The sequence below is a fragment of the Pavona decussata genome, unplaced genomic scaffold (assembly GCF_977016875.1).
Source record: "Pavona decussata unplaced genomic scaffold, jaPavDecu1.1 SCAFFOLD_85, whole genome shotgun sequence".
NCBI lineage: Eukaryota > Metazoa > Cnidaria > Anthozoa > Scleractinia > Agariciidae > Pavona > Pavona decussata.
Genome location: NW_028145503.1, coordinates 2,063,181 through 2,085,138, shown reverse-complemented (window position 1 = coordinate 2,085,138; position 21,958 = coordinate 2,063,181). Strand labels below are relative to the sequence as shown.

The following is a 21,958-nucleotide window of genomic DNA, read 5'->3' as shown; positions in this document are numbered from 1 at the left end:
TAGGAAATTAGAACATGATCTTAAGCCTAGGGAAGTTAAGCCGTCGATTGTGAATCAGCAATGCGTTGTTTACTATTTCTCATGTGATCTGTGCGATGCAGATTATGTCGGCTATACAGCCAGACACCTTTTTCAACGCGTTGCTGAGCACAAGAACTCGGCAATTGGCAAACATTTTCTTGAAGCTCACGGGAGCAAACACCTATTGAATCAGGGCCATTTTAACATCTTGAGAAAGTGTCAGAGCAAATTTGATTGTTTGGTATTTGAAATGCTGTACATCAAGAAACTTAAGCCTTGCTTGAACACTCAAACGGACTCTATACGTGCGAAACTTTTTGTTTAACCGGTAGCATTCTTCAATGCTACTATTTTAATTAATATCTATTGTCCATTTTTGTATTTATAGCCGCAATCTTGCATTTTTAATTTCACTTGATAATGATGTAATGTACATCGAAACGTCGTGTTTTTTAACCTTTTTATAATGTTTTTACGAAATGTTTTATCGCAATTTTTTATAGTCAAATGTTTTTCTAAGTCTTTGCTTCTTCGTAAAGAATTTTAACTTTTCAAATATTGTCGAAGAAATTCAAATCATTACTTTTAACTTTCCAAAGATCTGTAACCGTGGACTGAACACTTCTTCGACATACATATTTCGGCATTTCTGTAAATGCTGTTTTGTAGGTCGTTATGTCATCAGGCTTTTGTTCCTGAGTAAAACAACATGAAGAAGATATAGGGGCGAAGAATTCTCAATACAAGAATTTTCTCAGATAAATTTTACAACCCATTTCGAACCGACTGTTTGAAACTATTGTCTGGTGTTGAAATTTGGCCTCAATAACATTACCACTGTAGCTAGAATACCGTACCACTTGGCATTTTTTCTCTTTTTTCTCTTGTATATACGCCGACGTTTTCTTGAAAATATTTTTGCACTTTTCTAGACTCCAGGCCCTCCCGTTTCTCCGTGGATCTGGTGTCGGACTTTGTCCCCATATCAGTTCACCATCGAATGGAATGAGCCAGTTACATACGGGGATGTTAAAATCCGGGGTTATCAGGTAAGTCACGTGACAACTAGTAACAGTTATCACACAAAGTCTTCACGGGACTTGAGTTGTGTGTTGTTTACGAATTTCTTAAACAAGAGTGAACATTTGCCTTTCCTTTTGTACAATTGCCAATATAGAGCTTCCTCTTCGCGAAGTGGTTTACTGTCATGCTGTCATACTGTCGAGTTTTCTCGATAGGGCTTTTAAAATTTTTTCTGAAGCATTTCACTGCCAAATTTTGTGAAACTCTTACAAGTAGTTCCTGAGGAACCGGCACATTTCTCAGATTTCTACTTTCTGCCTCTCAGGGAACAGATGACCCTCAGAGCGTGTTCGTCCACCTTAATTTGCTTATAAATTCAACCGTTACATTATTGCTTGTTAAACGGAAGAAAGTGGGATAATTCAATTAATGAAAAATGGTTATGTCACTAATACTAAGTTATGTATTTGTTCTATTTTATTTATTTTTAATTCTGTGTAGGTGTACCTCAACGACCGTCGCTTAGAGAAATTGGTAGACCGGAGACAAAGACGAGTCACCATTCACTGCCAGTCATCAAGGTAGGTTCCTTGCGTTCTTGAAGAAAGATGACCGAGCGAAGAAACGCCAGCCTGCGTGCGCAGACTTCTACACGCAAGCTAAGAAACTACAATAATAAAGAGAATCGGTACTGTTAATACACTATGCGATTTTATGCGCTGCCACGATTGAGAAAAACATCCAAGCGTAGTCAAGACTGCGACGGGATTTTCGCCAACAATTTTGATCCCTGCAAAGAGCGATAGAAGTGGCCCACCTATGGCATGTGAGATCTTAGTGATTTTGCATACGTGTTACAGTGTAAAAGTGCGATCATGTTGATCAAATGAAACTACTGAACATTTCTTTGTTGTGATGCCGTTAACTTGCTATATGAGGTGGTTTCAAGTTTTGAGTCTCCGGATGAAATCGTAAAGTGCTATCCGATTCAAATGAAATCTGTTGAGCCATTTCCCTTCGATGCTGTTTATTGTGCTGTACAAACATAGTTACATGTAAGAACCACGTGTACCAGGTGATTTTTAACGTTTGAGTCTGTGGATAACTGAAATCCTAAAGCAAGACAATTTAAATGAAAGCTATTTAGCAGTGGTTTCCTGTGATGGTATTTATTATACCGTACAGCATTTGAGTGAGTCTATGGATGAAATACTCAAGTGTGACCATTCAAATGAAAGGTACTGAGCAGTATTTTCCTGTTGTGCTGTTTATTGTGCTGCACAAGGTGGTTCTAACTTTTGAGTTTGTGGATGTAATCCTAAAGTGTGACTATTGAAATGAAAGCTAATGAGCAGTACTTTCCTGTGGTATTGTCTTTACTCTCTTCCAAAGTGATTCTAATATTGTGTCTCAATGAAACTAAGAAGCGCAAACATCCAAAGCAAAGATTACTGGTACTGTTTGTTTATTTTGTGGTATATATTTTACATCGCGAATTTACCATTTTATTCTTGTCATTTTCGGTTTAATTTTCACGACCAATAGTTATTTTCTACACGATAATTACAATTCTAAATAGGAATATATGAAACCTCATATATTGAACTGCGGATGAAAGATTAAATAAAAAAAAGATCCTCTCAGTTAGTACGCAACTTATTAAGCAGATGCGAAAAGAAAGCCCTGAAAAAAATTCAGGCTTGAATGGGATTCGAACCCATGACCTCTGCGATGCCGGTGCAGTGCTCTACCAACTGAGCTATCAAGCCAACTGGGAGCTGGTTATATTGTGAGTTCGTGATATACCCGTGAAGGATGAATAAATAAATAGGAATATATGAAACATCATATATTGAACTGCGTTTGAAAGATTAGATAGAAGAAGGATCCTCGCAGTTAGTACGCAACTTAAGCAGTTTCGCAACTTGCGTACTAATTCTTCTCTCATCATATGCTGTCAGTGAATAGAGCTAGAAAGACTCGAGATTTTGCCAGTTAATGGTAAAAGAATACGGTCATTTCAACTAACTTTCGGTCTTATTGATATCAACACTATTATTTTCTCACCTTGGGGAGCTCAAAATTCAAAGAAACACAATATTGCTTCAATATCGTTGCTTTGACAACAAATCGACTTGTTTGTGGTGTTTTGTTTTGTGTGCGTTTCGTCTCTTGAGAATTTCAATTCTGTTTGCATTTAGTAAGTTGGACACGTGTTGTTACAGTCAAGGCACACAACGTTGACAAACTCGTGATTTGTCGACAGTTCCGTTAAAATTGCGTTGTTAGCAGGTTGAAAATCAACTTTGTTTTCAAGGATTGTATTCATGGACACGGCAAATCGTAAGTCATTCGGTTCGGAAATAATTTCGTTGCTGTCTTGTTGAGCGGTTTGAATTATAAGAGAGTTAATTTAGAGTTCGGGTTAAATTATCTGAAGGAGTTTTAACGTTTATTTCGTTAAAAGCTTTCCTCGATCAATACTTTCTTTTAGTTAGCAAGTTTACGGGATCATGGCAGTACGATAGTGTATTTTAGGGCTGTGTTTCGCAGTGTATTCAATGTTTCCACTCAATATTTTTAAATATCGAGTCTAGCAATGTTAAAATGAAGTTTGACGGTTGCAGCTTTGGTTGATTGGCAAAGGTTTGTGCAGTTACATCCTAGATTTCGAGAGACAAGCTTTTTCGTGCGCGTGAATTATAGTTTGTGTCGTCATTAATATTAATTAGTTTGTTTTCCATATAAAGTCCAGTAGACGTGCACCTTTCAAAAGTTGTATTTTCACCGGACCCTGATAACCTGCAGCTGCATTGTTTTTTTTAGGGCTGGAAGCATTGTTCTGTTGTTCGTTCTTTTGTCCTCTCGACCAACCATGTAAGACACTACAAACGATGCAGATCGACTCATAAAGTCTCAAGTCACCAAAAACACCTGTTTGTTTGACTTTGCATTACTGTGTGTCAAATTTACTTCTCTTTATTAAATACTGTCAATTTACTTCATAAACCTACTTGGTCAATTTGCGACTTGTACTGCAATGTTTCGTGGGGTTTTCGTTACTTTGATGCAACATCGTAACAGAATTCACCAAATTAATACGTGTTACAAACTTTCCGTAAAAATGACGGTGTAAGCCTTTTAAATTGAGCCTGGTGCTGGCGTTTTATTGAGTGTAATTTCGAGCAGCGAATTCTTTCTTAACCCTCTGTACTTCCGAAACTTCATCGAAAGACACTTTGAACAGTTGTCCAGGCCCGTTAATTTTCTTGGAAATTACTGTAGTTTGAAAGCCTAACGAAAACCCTGATTTTACGGAAAATTTGCTGAAACAACTAGCGGTAGTTAAAACATAATGAACTGCCGTGCACTAGAAGCAGTATAAAAAAAAAGCAAAATTAAAATAAATAAACAAGTTGTTGCATGCATACCTTGGAAGGGAAAATGTCGCTTTTTTGTGTTTTTGTTATCTTCTTTTTTCTCTTGTTCACCCTTTGAAAAATTGGATCTGAAAAAAATACGCCATCCTTCTTTATAATTACTGAAGAAGTACTGAAGAATGGTTTTGCTAAAATCAAAATTTGGATAAAGTTATTTCGGCTATTCCAAGAAGGAAAAGAAATTTTCGCGTCCCGTAAAAGTTTGAAACACGGGACGTTGAGAGGCAGAATGCAGCATTTTTATATACTACTAAACAATGCAGTTAGAAAAATGTCGAACTTAGAAACACTGAAATATCGCAGGTCCCTGCATAATAACTGGAGCCATCGCGTTTTCGACAAACGCCAAACATGAGATTCGCGTCTACGTTTTCGCGAAAAAATGGGTACATAGATGAGAATAGTGCAAACTAATTCTGGCCTTTGATGCTAACGCAAAAGTACTGAAGTTTACAAAGAAACTGCAAACAGCAAGCGGCAAATGTTGGATAAACATTGTCACGTGGTCATTTCTGCCGTTCACCGTTCACCGTTTACCGTAAACGTAATCTACTATTGAAATCTCTCCAATGGCCTAACTAACGCGTTTGTTCTTTTTTTTTTTTTTTTCCCAGTGTATACCGTGTATCGCTGGCTGCGCTGGGCTCGGACCCTCAGTATGGCGATTCGCCTCCGTCTAATGTGCTAAAGTTGTGTACCCCGGTGGCTCAAGAGGGGATTATGGGGCGCAGACCGTTAGGAGGAGTCAAACGACCTGCGTTTGACATCAAAATTCACGTGCTTTCAACTGGAAATAATAGCATCTCGTTTGAATGGACTCACCCGCCTGAGATAGGTAAGTAATTAAGGGCATCAACGCTCAATTCACTAAGTATTCAATAAGCCTTTGACGAATATTATGAACAAGAATCTGACTTGTTGATAGATTATTATTTTTCATTTAGTGACACAGGCATACTCGCAAAAAGAAAATCCGAGTTCTCACAGCAGGAGTCAAACCTAAGACCTTCCGATTACTAGTTCGGATGCTCAGCCACTGAGCCACAGGAGACTCGTGGAAGCTAGGCCATTAAACAAGGTTCATGTGAGAAACATTCTACATACCGATAGGATTCAAGATCAATTTTTTTGCCAGGTTTAAAACATAACATCACATTTCTTTCATATATACCACTAATCGACCTATAAATCCTAGAAGTATGCAGGATGTTTGTCACATGAACCTAGTTTAATGGCCTTAGCCCCCACTGGTCTCCTGTAGCTCAGTGGTAGAGCATCCGAACTAGTAATCGGAAGGTCATAGGTTCGACTCCTGATAGGAGCACTCGGATTTCCTTTGACCGAGTATGCCTGTGTCAGTGACTGAAAAAATTCATCTACCATTTATTCACCACGCTAAAAACATGTTAACACATTTCTATCACGTATTACTTGTTTTCACTCATAAGATGCATGAAGAGTGCGTGAGCTTTAATTATTGCACAGCGCGCTTTGCAAAAGATGCAAGGAAATCAAGGCTGGTATCGAAATTCCATAAAAAGGAGGAAATTTGATGTTAAACACCAGCAAAAAATGTCATGTAGATAATATTTTAAGGACGTTCAAGGCTATTCTGATCTGTTTTCATTCATCGTAGTTTACAGATGTATGCAAATTGAGATTACAATACAGATACACCTGCCTCCTGAAGAAATTTTGTTTTGTCAATAACAAGATGCAAATTTGCTCAACTTGCAAATTTCCAAGATTTTAGATAAAGCGTAACGCCTATTCCCCTAACAAACACGTTTCTTTTTGCAGTTGATACTGCTGACCATTACGTCATCAAATGGAGCTCAGTCCTCAAACCACAGGTAACTCAAATTCCTCTTTGCTGAGTTGTACTATCACTGCGGTGGCTATGTCAAAGTTAACATTTTCTGTTTTAGATTCAACAGCTTACGTTACCATTGATTCAGACTAGTCACGTGATAGATGACTGTTCACTGGGCACCAGTCACTTTCTTGTTGTTGCGGCCGTGAATGCGGACGGGGATCTGGTATCCAGGTCCCAGCAGTGCACAGTGCAGACATCTGCCCCTGTTGAACAACCTCAGTTACAACTCAGGTGCGTCTGGTTTTGAAATGAGTCTATAAAATATTTGGCATCGTAGTCGTTAGAGAACTGGTTATAACAAGTTTAAAATACGAGAAGTCCAAGGACTACTGCAAAGCTGATACAACGTGTTAATATATTTCAAAACAATGTTTCGGCTGGCCAGACCAGAAAGAAACCTGAAGAAGGCTAATCTGGCCAGCCGATATATTTTTTTTTTTGTATCACGTTTTATCGGCTTTGCAGTAGTCCTTGGACTTCTCGTATTTTATTTTAATCAAGTTTAGCCCATTAGTTTTCTCCCAAGATCCAACGTTGACAACTAGAAGGATCTTCGTCCACGGTTTGTTGTAGCCTCATACGCAGACGTTCTTTGGGCTCGTCACGCAATCATTCCTCCTCGTTGGGGAGATTTTTAATCATATTTATAGTTTCCGGAGTTTCTTTCGTTTTTCAAGTTCTCGCATTTTTGTTTCCAAAATGTGCTAGAGCAGATCACGAGTTGTTCCTTTCAAGAATTGAGTTTATTTCTTTCCTCACGTTGTTCTAGAATTATGTTGTAGCTAACTGAAGGTTTTTTTTTCCAATTTTTTTTTTTACAAAAGAGGCCAAAAAACGCATGATAAATGTACTTCCTCTTTAATTGTTTCTGTGTATCTGTATGATGATTTTTTTTGTTTCAGAAGTGGATCATTTGAAAGTTTAACGTTTCATACGTTCTTATTCGCTCCGCACAAACGAACGTAAATTATTTTACCCTTAAATTCCCGTAATACCAATAAATCAAACAAGGAATATGGCAGGATGCACAAGCGGATCCAAAACATGGACCATTTGAAAGTTAAATGTCTCTTCACTGCTTATAGCAAGGCCAAAGTCGCTGACTTTTAGCATTCCTTTTTAAAATTGTTTAAGACTGTTTAGCGAATGAAAACTTCAGAATTTTAACACCAGTTTTGAAGTACGTCTCTTTTTCCCCCATATGGCAGGTCTTGTTTCCAGTCTGTCATCACAATAGACTGGAGAAAACCAACGATCTTTGGTGATGCGGAAATCGATTATTACCAACTGATGGTGAGAAGTTTTAACTTACTGATTAAAATGTCACTAAGCCTAACCACCCTCCCCTTCAAAATATGTAGGTAATGAACGGTGCCTAAAGAATTCCTTATGTGGATGTTGTGAAAGCTGATCACAGTTTTTTTGTTGTGTTGTAACTGCTATGCTAAATCCTTTGGCTCTGTGTCGTATTTTCATTTGCCGTTCGTATCACTCATTGAAAAAATATATGGCAAACGCCGAACGTTGCTGGAATAGAGCTTGGCCCTAATTCGTTTAACAGAGTTTAAGAAATTGAATGGAGTGTTGCGACGTTGGACTTGTCTCGCCAGCGATGTTCATTCATTCATTCATTCATTCACTCACTCACTCACTCACTCACTCACTCACTCACTCACTCACTCACTCACTCACTCACTCACTCACTCACTCACTCACTCACTCACTCACTCACTCACTCACTCACTCACTCACTCACTCACTCACTCACTCACTCACTCACTCACTCACTCACTCACTCACTCACTCACTCACTCACTCACTCACTCACTCACTCACTCACTCACTCACTCACTCACTCACTCACTCACTCACTCACTCACTCACTCACTCACTCACTCACTCACTCACTCACTCACTCACTCACTCACTCAGTCATTCAGTCAGTCAGTCAGTCAGTCAGTCAATCAGTCATCCAGTCAATTATTCATTCATTCATTCATTCATTCATTCATTCATTCATTCATTCATTCATTCATTCATTCGATTCGTTCGTTGTTTGTTTGTCTTTTTTGTTTGTTTGTTTTGTTTTTTCGTCAGACCAATATTGTATTTTGGTGCTCCATTTTCAAATGTGGGGATTTAACCGTAAAAATTTTTTTAGTTTGCTTGGTATATCGAATAACACCCCCCCCCCCCCCCCCACCTCTCCCGCAAGATTTGCCACCTGAAAAACCCGCGCGCGACCACATATTTTGTTAGAAAATATAAAATATAAGTTACTATATGTAGGTAGCAGGTAGCAGGTATACGTGGCCTAAAGTGTGGTGGCCTGTTTCTCTTTCCTTAGGTGAATGGCGAGTTACAGATGGAATTGGAGGCTGACTGTAATTACTTTAACTTCACGGACTGTGAACCTTGTGAACAGTATACTTTTCTTCTCAAGGTATACTTTTACATTATTTAAAAAGTTGACTATTTTGCTCTTCCTTGTAATGTATCTGCAGGTAACGTAACTATGGTAGAATAAACCTCGTAACGCGATAGTTTGCATGTACAGCCTCACTAAAAGTTAAAAGGTAAAAGTGAAAAAATATCGTTGAGAAAGTTGGAGTAAGCCTTAGCCAAAAAAGCCTTAAAAGAGCTTCGAAAAATCTGAAATGGCAGCCACAGGTAGCTTTGGAAAGAATTTGTTATCATAGCCAGTGATAGCTAGGAATTAATGCGAAAATAAAGCATCTTGTCCACGATGATAAATTTGTGGCCCTTATTTCTATCTCAGGCTTGGCCTAGTTAAAAGCGAGTTCCTACTTCCTAGTAGTTCAGTGCCTATCGTCGGTGTACAAAAGGTTACGCAGTTTCACGCTCGTGTCACGCTCGTTATTTCCTCCCTAGGCCGTCAGTACCAAAGCAGAATGTGATAGCGAATGGTCGGAGCCTCTGATTGTCACGTGTCCTGGTGCAGAGACACCGCTGGTCACTAGGATCCAGTCGAAACAGATCAACTGTATCAGAGTTGGATGGACAAGACCAGTGTTAAGAGGTGACACACAGGTGGATAGCTACAAGGTACTTATTTAAGCTGAGATAAAAAGGGAGATTTGCATAAACCTCTGTATCTTCCAGTGAAGGAATGTAGAGTGAATCGCTGCTTGGCAGCAAGGTCACGAGTTTTAACAGCAACAACATAACATGTGCGGGTACAATGCATTGTAATCCCACACCCCCTCAGCCTAGCCTGTCATGTGCATTGCACAATTACATAACGCTCATTGTTACATAACAGTGTCTACGCGTGACTTCATATCACCATCACAATACTAAAGAGGGAGAAAAACATAAAAATCCTATTCGCCCGCAAATGATTGTTTTCTTTCTTGAAATACTCTACTAAAGGTTATTCCCCGTACCAAAACTAGTTTCTTGATAGCTTTCTAGGACTATGAAATATAAACCTCTAGTGTTTTTCGAATTATTTGATTTTAGTTACTTCAAGAAATTAATTTGGCGACCCGCTATTCATCTTAACTGTTTTATGAACATAAAATATTGTAACACTTTTGTAACAAAATTCTGCAATATTACAATTGTAATTGTCTTTCTAGGACATCCTTTTACGTTGCAACAATCAATAACAAAACGGTTACATGCCTCTGGGAATGAAGTACTCGCCTTCGGAAGAGGAGCGTTGCGTGACCACTCGTGAAGAGCTGCCCCGGGGGGGGGGGGGGGGGGGGTACTCCCTTATATGGGCTATATAGGTATGTGCGGCGCCAAAGGGTATGGTTTTTCGGCTGTTTTGGTCATAAATAGGGTGTCGCTTTTAGCCATTTTGCCGCCATTTTGGTAATAAATAAGGTATTAGATTTTTGCACTCTAGTCCTGGGTTCGATTTTTTTTTTTAGAAGAAGCTACTTCAGGTCATAAATAGGGTAGGGAAAATCGCAGATTTTGGTCCTAAATCAGGGTATGGGTTTTGGGAAGCGGGCCGCACACCCCTACCCATTTTTCTTTGGAGTACCCCCCCCCCCCCCCCCCCGGGAGCTGCCTAACTGTTTTCTGCAAGCTGCTTCTAGCTCTCTGTATGGGAAGCAATTCTCTTCGGTCCGTCTCACTTGTTGATGGATAATTTCAATCTTTTGCCAAGGTTTATTACTTACAAGACGAAGGCGACACCGTCACAACTGAGGACATCGTAACTCACCCCGAGGTGGTGCAACATGGACCGTTACCGTGGCACACAGAAGATGACGAACTTGTGCCTGTCCCTCCCGACTCATGCTATTGGGTTGTGTTACAAGTGGAACTCTTACCAGAGGGTTGTCGACCCGTTTTCTCTAAGCCAATCAAAACCCACGCTGCTGTGTCACCTGACCCCCCTCTAATCAGATTGGAAATCGAGGGCGTGGAAGCGAGGCGGCGACTGGAGGAGAGAATTTGTGAGCTGTCAATCAGGCGAGACAGGTTAGTCGTTTCTTATAGCATGCTTCAATTGATAACAGTACTAACGATTCGAGGAAAACGATTTTGGTTTCCATGTTTTCAATCTTGATTTGTCTGTATTCTTCGCAAACTGTCAAACCTGTCTGTTCGTGACTTTTTGCGAAATCATGTCTACAGTTTCCGAAGCTTACAAACATTTTGAAGCCATTACTTGGGTTATGGCTTAAGAGTTCTTTCGGTGTTAGTAGAAAATCCATCCGTTCTCCATTTTTCCTTCTTGGAAGTGGAATATATAAAATTCAAACATTTGAACTGCGGATGAAAGAATGAATAAGTAAATGATCATCACAGTATTGTACGCAACTTAAGCAGATGGAAAAAGAAAGCCTGAAAAAAAATTCGCATCTACTTAAGTTTTGGCATAACTGCGATGGTCATACACTTATTCATTGTTCCTTCTTACTACTCATAATTCCTCATGGTTTCACATGTTTTGTTTTTGTTATCGAACAAGTTGTACGAATTCAAGAGATTGTATCATATGATTAATGGCTTCTTTCTATTGTCCCAGTATGAGTAGGCACATCAAAATGTTCGCAAATAATTCCATTTTGTCCCCCTTAGGCTTCACAGAGTGGTTCATTTGTTGGAAAGCAGTGTTGTTGTGAAAGGATCCAAACTCAAAGATTTACAGGTTAGTACCTATCCTGCATTTTCCTACCCCTCCCCCCCCCCTACCCTTCCCTCTCTTCCTTTACCTTTGTCTCCCTTCACTTAGGTACGTTAGTTGTTCGAGGAAGCCTAAGTATTATAAGCTCTATAGCTTCTTTAGGCTTCCTCGCAGTTCTTACTTATTCTTTGATTCCTGTATATTTTTTCTGTAAATATTTCATACATAAAACATTATTTAATTGTATGGGTTGCAAACTTTAATAAATAAAAAATAAAGAAATAAAAGGCTACCGTTCCATTCAGGGGGAGTAACAATATTCCTAATAGGCCTTTTTCGAGGTTCTTTGAATCCCATTCTGCAAGCGAAGATAAGTGTTAAGTGTTTATTATGACAGTTAGTTTTCATTCATTTTCAAAGAAAACTTATTTTCATATAAAAAGCTTTGTACTTAGCCTCGCTTTCATTGTGAGGTTCACAGCAGCACGGAAATGGCCTGTTGCTTCTTGTCGGCCTTTTTGCTTGCAGTGTACCTGAGGTTCGTGGGTCACAGGTGGCTCTGACTTTTTTTATCTATCCTTTCCTTTTTTATTTTTGACCTCATGATTAATCCTTCCTCTTCAAAAGTTTAATCGAGCAACAAGCTGTAATTAAAAATGTCCTTATTGCAGATTGCTAATGCTACTGATACAATGCTGGAAGTTGACTCAGAGCTAGCAGATGCTCTTGAAGCCATCAAAGAGTACACAGGTAACAATTAATAATTTGTCCACATAATCTCAGATTGGAACCAATTTGCACAGCATAGTAAACTACAGCATAGAAAATTGCTACCTGACAAGTTATTTTGTTTGAATCGTCACATTGAAGGGTTTTTCCAACCCTTTAGCCAGGACCGCCTTGTACAGCATAAATAATCCACAGTAAAATGCTGGGCCCAGTTGTTCAAAGCCCGTTTAAACTAATATAATATGAACTTTGAATCGAGTTTAATTACTAATGAATGAAGACTCTTCGAGATGGAAACCTCGGTTAATTTTTAATCGAGGATAAGCGTTAATCGGCTTTCAAACAACCGGGGCCTGATCAATAGCTTCCGTGTTATCTCAATGTTTTTCATAAATAGATTCCATGAGTAAGCGAGATAGAGAAATCACGTACTGATCTTTGCCTTCTATGATATTTTCCAGGTACGATATCATCCATTATAAGATGGTGTAGACCACGTGACGATGGAGACGCAGTAGTGAGCGGTTACCAAGTATTTGTAGATGGCAATCCCCATGGGAAGGCACTAACACATTCAGCTCTGGAAACTCAAGTGAAGGTTAGAACTCTTCTTCATTTCCCACTAGCAAAGTCAACATTTCAGTTGTAGTTTGAGCCGAAAAGAAAACGAAATTCTGCTCAGATTCGTAGCGATACCTAATGTGTATGCCTTAGCGTTGCTAAGTAACACGGATTTAACAGCGTGTGTTTTGTCATTGTTGGCGCTGTTTAACAAATCGACGGCAGTTTTCTATGGTCTATACTCTTATAGACCATAGACCATAAAATGACGTCAAAAAATGTTCAAAACTCAAGTGGAACCACGAGCCGCTGGTAAGTGGTTTCACTGCCAAGTTTTGGACATTTTATGGCGTCATTTTATAGTCTATTTAACAAATCGACGGCAGTTTTCTATGGTCTATACTCTTATAGACCATAAAATGACGTCAAAAAATGTTCAAAACTCAAGTGGAACCACGAGCCGCAGGCGAGTGGTTTCACTGCCAAGTTTTGGACATTTTATGGCGTCATTTTATGGTCTATAAGAGTATAGACCATAGAAAACTGCCGTCGATTTGTTTTTTACAATAACATGGAAAAAGTACGAGCGGAATTGACTATTTTTTCGTTGAGAAAGCGCGCGCGTTACATCTGACGTCATTTTTATTGTCTGTACTCTTATAGACAATAGCTACGAGCCAATCAGCGCGCGGGAATTTGGACAGTTATTGTAAAAAAGAGTATAGACCATAGAAAACTGCCGTCGATTTGTTTTTTACAATAACATGGAAAAAGTACGAGCGGAATTGGCTATTTGCACAGTTATTGTAATATAAACGTTAGCAGCTACAGTGTAATTCGAGCATGCGTACAGGCTACTTTGTGAAAACTATTTTCATAAACCTCTCTATTACACCAACAACTGTGGACGACAGTTAGATCAAACAACAGAGAGATTGACAATTACCTTTACGGCAAACGGCAGAAATGATCACGTGACCACGTTTATCCTTCATTTGCCGCTCGCTGTTTTTAGTTTCTAAGTAAGATTGAGTAATCTTGCGTTAGCATCAAAGGCCAGAATTATTTTGCGCTATTCTCGTCTGTGTGCTAAGTTTTTTAAGAAAACATAAACGTGAATCTCACGTTTGCCGTTTTCCGTAAACGCGATTCTAAATCTCTCTATTGTTACGAGTCACAGCAGAGTCGTTTTCTTCCCGGCTCAAATGCGAGCGGGGGAAGCAAATTCGTGACACACGGGTGACGGTTGCCATTTTGTGGGGTAACATTTTTGCACTCTGCATCTAGTTCATTAAAACAGAGACCATAAGTCTAAAGTTTACATCTTTCGATCACCAGCGCTGTTGGTAGTGCTCTTATTCAAACAAAGCCTTCTTTATGTCTTCAGCTTCCAGTTGCCTATCACGTGATTGCTGTCCAAACGTTGACTGATCATCCAATCGGTCCCAGTCCTCTCTCTAATGCAGTGGAGTTGTCGGGCCGTGAATTTCTACCGTTCGTGTTATTTTGTTACTTTGACGTACACAAGCGTGGAGAAAGGTGAGTAAAGTGTCACTTACAAAATTGTCACCCTTAACTGCCTATGACGAGATTGCCCAGTAGTTACGATTCTCGCTCAACGGTCGGCCTTCAATTTGGGAACTCAATTTTAACCAGGCGTGATTTCAGTGAAGTGGGTCGAGCCTGGCTTGTGCCGTTGTGTGTCTTCCTTATATTAAGAAAAAAAAAAAAAAAGAAAGAAAACTTCTTCATATTATGCCTTCATCTCGGTGTAGAAAATCAGCACCAGCCTTACTGCTTGGACGACATAAATAAATGGTGGGGAGGGGGGTTGGGGCAGTATTGTATTTCTTTAAATCCGGAGTCGCGTGATCGATCATTGACTTTGGTGTCTTTTATAGAAGAATAAAATAAAATTTCAAGTTTCCTTTGTCCTTATATCATTTTTCCAACTTCCTTTGCAGTTGGCCGAAGTCCGGGTGCTGTTGCTGGGACGATTCGCACTCATACGAGCTGAAACACAGGGGCAGGACTTCCGGTCGGGTGTTTGTTCCCCGTGGGATCTTAGCTCGTAGAATCCCCTGCCCTGTCTTCAACGTTATGGACGTGTGTAACGCCGCGTGGAAACCTCTGGCGCCTGCTGGTGTCAACAAGATGGTGGCTGTGCTGTTCTGGACGAAATGGTGAAGTTCAGTTTGTTGTTGTTGTTCTTGGGTTTATCTCGATGGAGCTTAACAAATTAAAAATGAGATGTTTAAACTGGGAAGAGAGTATACTTGACTTCGGTTCGACGGGCGCCATATTCCAGTAAAGATATCGATCCTTTAGAAACTTATAAGTAATTGAAATAGCTCAAGATCTTAGCTAGGTCTTGGCAAAAGGCTTGTCAGCAAAGCTCGTAGCTCAGATCACAAGTCACGTGAATGATGCATCGCCTTCATCCCCTTATGTCTCATTCAGCGTTTCTATGATATTCCAGGTGTTTCTCATCACAAAAGGTGCTGGAGTATTCCCTGCAGTTCGCAGAGGAATTCGCAGACAAGGTATTGTTTTTTGCTTGTTTGTTGTTTTTTTTTTTGTTTGTTTGTTTGTTGGTTTTTTCTTCTGAGTTTGTTTCTTGATTAGCGGAAAAAAAATAACTTTCTAAGTGATCCTGTGGTATGCAGTGGTTATCGGATTTACAGGAGGAAATTGCTCAACACAGATAGTGTTTTATTGAGGCAAACAGCTGTTAGACGGGAAAAAGAAAAGTGACTGGTAAAATTGCCTTGTCTTGCTACACCCATTGACTAATCCAGAATTTTGGGCGGCGTAAAACCGTGTTCGGATGCCTAATGACCTTGTAATGCACTGGTTTATATAACTTGACTTGCATTCACGAATTCGCAAAGAAAGTGCGGGTATAATAGTAGGTAAAGGTTGTACAGAATTGGTCAAAACTGAAGGCATGACAATGTGGCGCATTTTCCAGAAATTGTTTATCTTTATTTTCCTAGTTCTCGTTTGTCACTTGTTGTGTGCGAAGTGAAGAACCCGTCACTTCCCATCGCCAGTCCCTGGCCAACTCTCTTTCCGAGCGAGACTGGCGCAAAACAAGCGACTTTGTGACACATACCTGTGGCTGCAATCCTCAAAGTCAGCGGACTCGCTCCGCTCGCCGAGGTGTCATCAGTGACCCGGATGTTTGTCAGCTGTTCGGTCTGGTGGGAGTACCGACCATTGTTTTACTGGATAGCTCAGGTAAGCGAAGCAATTAACAGTAAGGATGAGCACTCCTATTCCACCTTTCCACGGAAAAGTGGACATTGTAAAACAGATTTCATTGTAAAAGTCATATTCTAAATGCTGACACGCAATGGCAACAGGAAATAGCGGCGTAATTTCCAGTTAATTCTGACAGGCACCTAGCATGGCATAACATCGATCTTGACAAACTGGTTGATATATGTGGCTCCTTGTTTACTTAGCTTTTATGTTCTGCTAATAAACTCTGGCTTGTCACCCTGGAGATAGTGTGGTCGGTCACCGAATGAAAGCTTTCAAGCAACAAACAGAACCTATTTTTCTGTCGCTAGCCACTGGTATGAATTGTGATTCTCCATAATATGGAATTCCTCACAGTTTTCGTTTGTGTATCATCTATAAGAGTTCTCGCCAATCATCATCATCATCAATCTTTATTTACCCTCGGATTGTAGAGTAGCTTAATGCAGCTAATATCTCCGAGCATTTCCCCACCCAACCATGATAATATACGCACAAAGACCAGACCACAACACCGGGAACTACGTCCCCTACTCTTTGCGAACAGTGAGTGGGTTCTTTAACGTCCCACAGAGTTATTTACAAACAAGGATTGGAGACGGGGCCTACGGTTTATCGTCCTTATCCAAGTAAATATACAGACAAGTTCTCTAAAATAACTGGAAAGAAACGTGTACTAGTCGGCAAGAAAAAACCTTGATACGATGATCTCTTCTATTTTTAGGTTACATATCATGGCATGGTCGTTGCAGCTGCCGAGATGCATCAAGTTTTCGTACATCTCTCTTGCACGCCTTTTCTCAAGTCAGCCAATCAAACTGCCCAGTACCAAGCTGCTTTCACTGTGAACTCGACTGGGAGGACGAACATGACACAAGTCCTTCCGAAATTGGAGAAGTTGACGAAAGGTGTTCGGGTCGTCATCGTAAACCATCGGTTGAATTAAACTCTTTGTATCAAAGACTCCATGGGACGACCCGTAACGACGATGTTTTAACCTCGCCAAGACCTTTCACAGCTCAGAGAGAATCTAGGAAAGAACGTGTTAGACCTAAAACTACCACCGCTGTTGGTCGTTCAGCAAGACTAACCCGTTATAACCGGTTAGGTGGGTCAAATGAAGCTTTGTTGGGGTACTCCCGCTCAGTCAGTGCGCATGGTGCTGCTCAACCCACTCGTCCGGTCACGGCCAAGCCTGGGTCTACTGTTGAGCGTACACGCGCGCGCACGCCGCAAACTACTTCCCAGTCTTCTTCATCTGAAGTTTCTTTCCCGGTTTTGACGCGGCAACGAGGCAAACGGACGCATCCACTGGATAGAGGCTCCGCGCCGCGAGTTAAAACAAAAATATCCGTTTAGCAACTATGGATAATACGTGATTACGGAAGTGTTTGAGATTTAACAGGCCGGCGTTAAAACGTTTGCTTTCTCTCTGACCTCCAACTCTCACACTCTGAATTTGGCTCTTAAGTCATCGAATTCTGTCGAACTTCATTCACAAGAAGCGACGTGAATTTTAGAAGGTGCTTTTGTTTGCCCGTGAACCCTTGTAGACTCCGATCGACTCTCACGTGCTCACTAATAACCTGAATCTACTCAACGTAGAATAACACTTCAAACTCAAACTCCTTATCTCTTATGATCATAAACTCTCACTTACACGACTCTATGACATCAAGTGTAAATCTTCCTAGACTTTAATCATTCAGATGTCTTTGCACTTTGTGTAAGACTCACCCCTCCAGTCGTCCAAGTGACGTTAAAATATCCCCATGTATATATAAGATATTTAGCCTAAAATATAATATATATTATTTTTGTTTAAACAATAGGAAATTCTACTTTCTTTTCTCATTGTTTTAAATGGGCCATATCAAAATTTTAAGTTATTTGCAGAGATGGATCAAGTGCTTAGACGCAAATCGTCGCTGCGATATTATAAATTGGTTTCATGGCACCAACACGAACTTAGCCTTAAGGACGGTGCCTACTAATATCGAAGTATTTTTGCGCGGTTTATGACTATTCGGGAAAAGCAGACCTTAGCAAGGGCTATTGGAATCGAAAAAGAAAATTGGGGGTAACCACGCGTTTTTAGAGATAATTAAACAACAATTATTCTAAAAAGCCGTAAAATACAGAGCAATGCATGACGGGTTTTTTTTTTTTTTTTTTCCAAATTGAAGCTTTATTATCTCTAAAAAATCAATGGCTACCCCCAATTTTCTTTTCGGATACCAAGAGCACTTGCTGAGTTCTACTCTCTCCGCATAGTTTTAAACCGCGCAAAAATATTCCTGTATTAGTAGGCACCACCCATAGGAAACCCGAGTATGTCGAAATGCGCAGTAACAAAAGCAGGCACCGTCCTTAAATTATGTCTCAAGCTACTTCGGCCACTACTACCACAATTCTTTCCAATGGAGGGCATGCAATCAGGAAATACAGTACTTGGCTTCCAAAACAATGAGAACAGAGATGGCGCGCACCGAATTGCGCATTGATTGTAAAATATTCAAATAAGCTATGTAACGCGTATGCGATTTTTTTGTTCTGCGATCAAAGTGAAGAATATTTCCTAAGAAAAATTGAATAAAAAAACAAATGCAGAATTTTTAAGACATTTAATATGAATAAAACTTCAATTTTCATATTGTCTGTGATGGTGTATACAAGTGTCTAAGATATAAAGCTTCTAGAATTGCGAGTCGAGTTCTGCACCTGTTCTTAGTTCTATTTTTACTGGACCCTAACAACCTGCAGCTCCATTGTTGATAAGTCTGGCAGCTTTGCTTTGTTCTCTCAATCAATAATGTAAAACGTTGCATATGGTGAATGTCGCCCCAATCAGCTAACGTGGCCAGTTCATGCATCTGTGACATTTCAGCGTGCCTGTCATAGACGTCTTCGAGGGTAAACGCACGTCATTTATTCTAATTCAGTGAATCTTGTGAACAACAGTACGAGTTCAGCGAGCATAATACTGCTAGTAAGGACGTGTGTTTGACCCGCGGACGACGGTTCATTTTGCACGGAGCCTAACCTTTTCCTGGGACCTGCAAAAAGGGGTAAGTAGACGTTAATTAATTTTGTTACCACGAGAATTTACTGAATGTAAAAAGTATTGTCGTCTGTAAGCTGACAACGTAACCTAAATAGAAAGCGATTGCGGACCTGTGGTAAACCGGCAAAACCGGGTAAAATTTTGCGTGTTTACGCAATCGAAAACCCACAAAATTCAAACTTCAATTCCCAGTGTCATATATTTCAACTTACAAAAAATCATTGTGAATAAACCCGTTGGATTCGAATGTTGTGAAATCCAACGGACTGACGGCAGCCTAGTCCCTAGGCCTTCTCTCGCTTCGTTGTCTGGTCCTAAACAAGCGAGAAAAGCCTGGGAACTACTGGTATATCCGACTGCTTACAACCTCGTTCTCAGGGTCTTTGCGATATTTTAAAAAGTGGACGATGACCCTGGGACACGCTAAAAAAATTCTCCACAAATCGTACAGTGTTATTTTTGACACGTGACACTAGCTTTTCCTCTTCGTTACACTGCTTTCCGGGATCAAATATGGTATCCATCCGGCAGTCATATTTCATCTACAAAAGTGTAACGATGACAAAAATCACGTGTGAGTCACGTGACAAAATACTCCCGAAAAGGTCTTCCCCGTCATCCTCCATTTTGAAGATCACGATGACCTTGGGGACAAGATTGACTGTTATCCCGGCGATTCTTACCTTCACGCCGTTGTTTCACGCCTTTGTGATCACCTGTGCGATTCTCGGTTCCTTCCTTTAAAGTAATCACGTATTTCTGGCGGTAATAGCAGCTGAACGGATAATACAATTTGGGTGTGTGCGAGACTATCACCCGTGAATTATTCAACGGTAACGAATTTTCCACGACGTTAGAAAACGTAATGTAATCCTCTAATTTCCCGTGAGTTGTCCCTCGCGTTGTTCCACAACCTTGAAAAGGAACTCTAAAGATGGCCCTTCTTTCTGTCACATGATGTGGTTTACATGACGTGTGTTGTAGATGCAGCGAAGATGGCTTTATCTGTGGAATGTCTTGCAGATCCATTGATAATAACATGACATCATTCAGGCAGTGTAAAGTGACTCTTTCTTTGCGTAAAATTGGCACCGATTGAGCTGAAAGTTGTGAATCATAAAAAGGTTGTATTTGGTTAACAAGAATCATGGCTATAAATGGCTCAGTAAATAAGAACAGATAAAAAACCACATACACATATCGGATCAATATTGTTTTCTGGGCACCCGAGCAATATAAGTCCATCTTTTTCAAGTAGTAACTATGTTCTGCCAAGCAATGTTATTTTTACTGTCTGGGAATGTCACCAACTCGTGTTGCAAGAAAAACAACAGGAGACATTTTTTTGGAAACTGGCCGAATTTAAAAGCATAAGATTCAGTTTTTCAACTCATGTTTTATTAATGATGTTTTGCTTTCACTTGCATGGCTAACACACCCCGTTGATAGCAAATTGACAACCCATGTAAAGTTGATGGATAGTTTATACGGGTTGTAACGTGACGTGAGATAAAAATAAAATTTGTCCTTAATTGTTTAGCTACTGTAGATCGCGATATTGCATCCTTGTAGCTATTGTAGTCACGAAAACAGGAACGTTTTTTTATTCCTTTTCAGTCTAAAACATAACATCATCTCTTGTTAGAAACTCACATTCATACTTATGATATTTGAATGAACGATGCTTAAACAAAGCCAAGAAAACTTAAACTTTAAAGTTACGAGTATTCAATCATCATGTGTAATATTTTAAATATATCAATGCAAAGGCACTTCCATGGATGATGATATGTCTGCCAAGATACAGCTCAGCTTTATATCATACGACTTGTATTGCAAAAGAAAAATAATCCATTTAAAGAGCACCTACTTGTAATTGTTGAAATTACTGCTGTGATTAGGGCGAAGATAATGGTTGCACCTTTCATGATACAGACACTCAGCCTTAAACGTGTTCGTGTGTTTAATACGGCGGGTACTTGTAAGTAGATGAAAACTGGCAAAGCATCGTCTCATTTGACAATTGTTTGGCACAGGAAGTGAAAACAATTCCTAGGGGGGTATTGCATATGGCAAATAACAACCTCCCCTCCCCCCACCGAACCTTCCCTGCCTCACACGCACACACTCAACCCCAATCAAGAACGTCCATCTCGGTTTAACACCACAAATGTTTGCATTTTTCTTGAATAAAACGTTTAATAAATGATCAGCCCTTGACAATATTTTGCTCTTTTTAATATTGGTTCAAAGAAGTGGTCAGTTTTCGGACCAGGGAGCTGTTTCTCGAAAGTCCTGGTAACTTACCGGGCCCGATAAGTCTCTTTGGTAATAAATATTTCTTAACAGAAGTCAATTTTTGTTAGCTTTGAAGACTAAATTTTAAAATCTTATACTTCTATGAAAACATTGGCCAACGCCCATGTCTGTAATCACTGTGTAAGCGGCGAAAAAACATTTAAAAATATACTTATCGGGCCCGATAAGTTACCGGGACTTTCGAGAAACGGCCCCCAGGACAGATCATAACCGCATCCTGGATGAGGATGGGAGGGGAGGGTATTTCCTTCTTGAAATGGGAAACAAACTCTGCGTCTACCCAGCGTTTGTAATCAGTAATATTCAATACACTGATTTTCATTATCAGCTTTCTCTGTAGTAGCTTTCGCTCCAGCGAGACCTTGAAAGTGTCAAATATCAATAGATTTGCTTGCAATCAGCCAGCCCAGGTGTCGTATCGGAGCAGAATTTAAGAACACTTCAGTCAGTACCAACGCAAAATTATATTGCTTCTATTGCCGACGATAAACTTGGTCGCTAATCAAGCAGGGACACCCAACGGTTCATATATAATAATGTAATAATAAATG

The 21,958-nt window shown here is 39.9% G+C and overlaps 2 protein-coding genes and 1 non-coding gene across 3 annotated transcripts; 1 reads left to right on the top strand and 2 right to left on the bottom strand.

The window, feature by feature from the left end:
* Nucleotides 1-946: 946 nt before the first annotated feature.
* Nucleotides 947-18,519, top strand: LOC146475230 (uncharacterized). The gene is made up of 17 exons (XM_085116155.1): nucleotides 947-1,070; nucleotides 1,546-1,625; nucleotides 5,099-5,319; nucleotides 6,285-6,337; nucleotides 6,413-6,591; nucleotides 7,569-7,653; nucleotides 8,708-8,803; nucleotides 9,253-9,426; nucleotides 10,505-10,821; nucleotides 11,425-11,494; nucleotides 12,142-12,220; nucleotides 12,661-12,797; nucleotides 14,148-14,299; nucleotides 14,725-14,943; nucleotides 15,240-15,303; nucleotides 15,757-16,000; nucleotides 16,749-18,519. Exons 3-17 carry the CDS (start codon nucleotides 5,205-5,207, stop codon nucleotides 17,381-17,383), a joined length of 2,619 nt encoding a protein of 872 aa, XP_084972281.1. The 5' UTR covers nucleotides 947-1,070; nucleotides 1,546-1,625; nucleotides 5,099-5,204; the 3' UTR covers nucleotides 17,384-18,519.
* On the bottom strand, nucleotides 2,741-2,813 carry Trnaa-ggc (transfer RNA alanine (anticodon GGC)). The gene has a single exon. It is a non-coding gene; the product is annotated as a tRNA-Ala (tRNA).
* Nucleotides 18,520-18,633: 114 nt separating the features above from the next.
* LOC146475229 (uncharacterized) lies at nucleotides 18,634-21,031 on the bottom strand. Its single transcript, XM_085116213.1, has 3 exons — nucleotides 20,959-21,031; nucleotides 19,772-20,188; nucleotides 18,634-19,080 (listed from the first exon to the last, which is right to left on the bottom strand). Exons 1-3 carry the CDS (start codon nucleotides 21,014-21,016, stop codon nucleotides 18,953-18,955), a joined length of 603 nt encoding a protein of 200 aa, XP_084972339.1. The 5' UTR covers nucleotides 21,017-21,031; the 3' UTR covers nucleotides 18,634-18,952.
* Nucleotides 21,032-21,958: the final 927 nt, after the last annotated feature.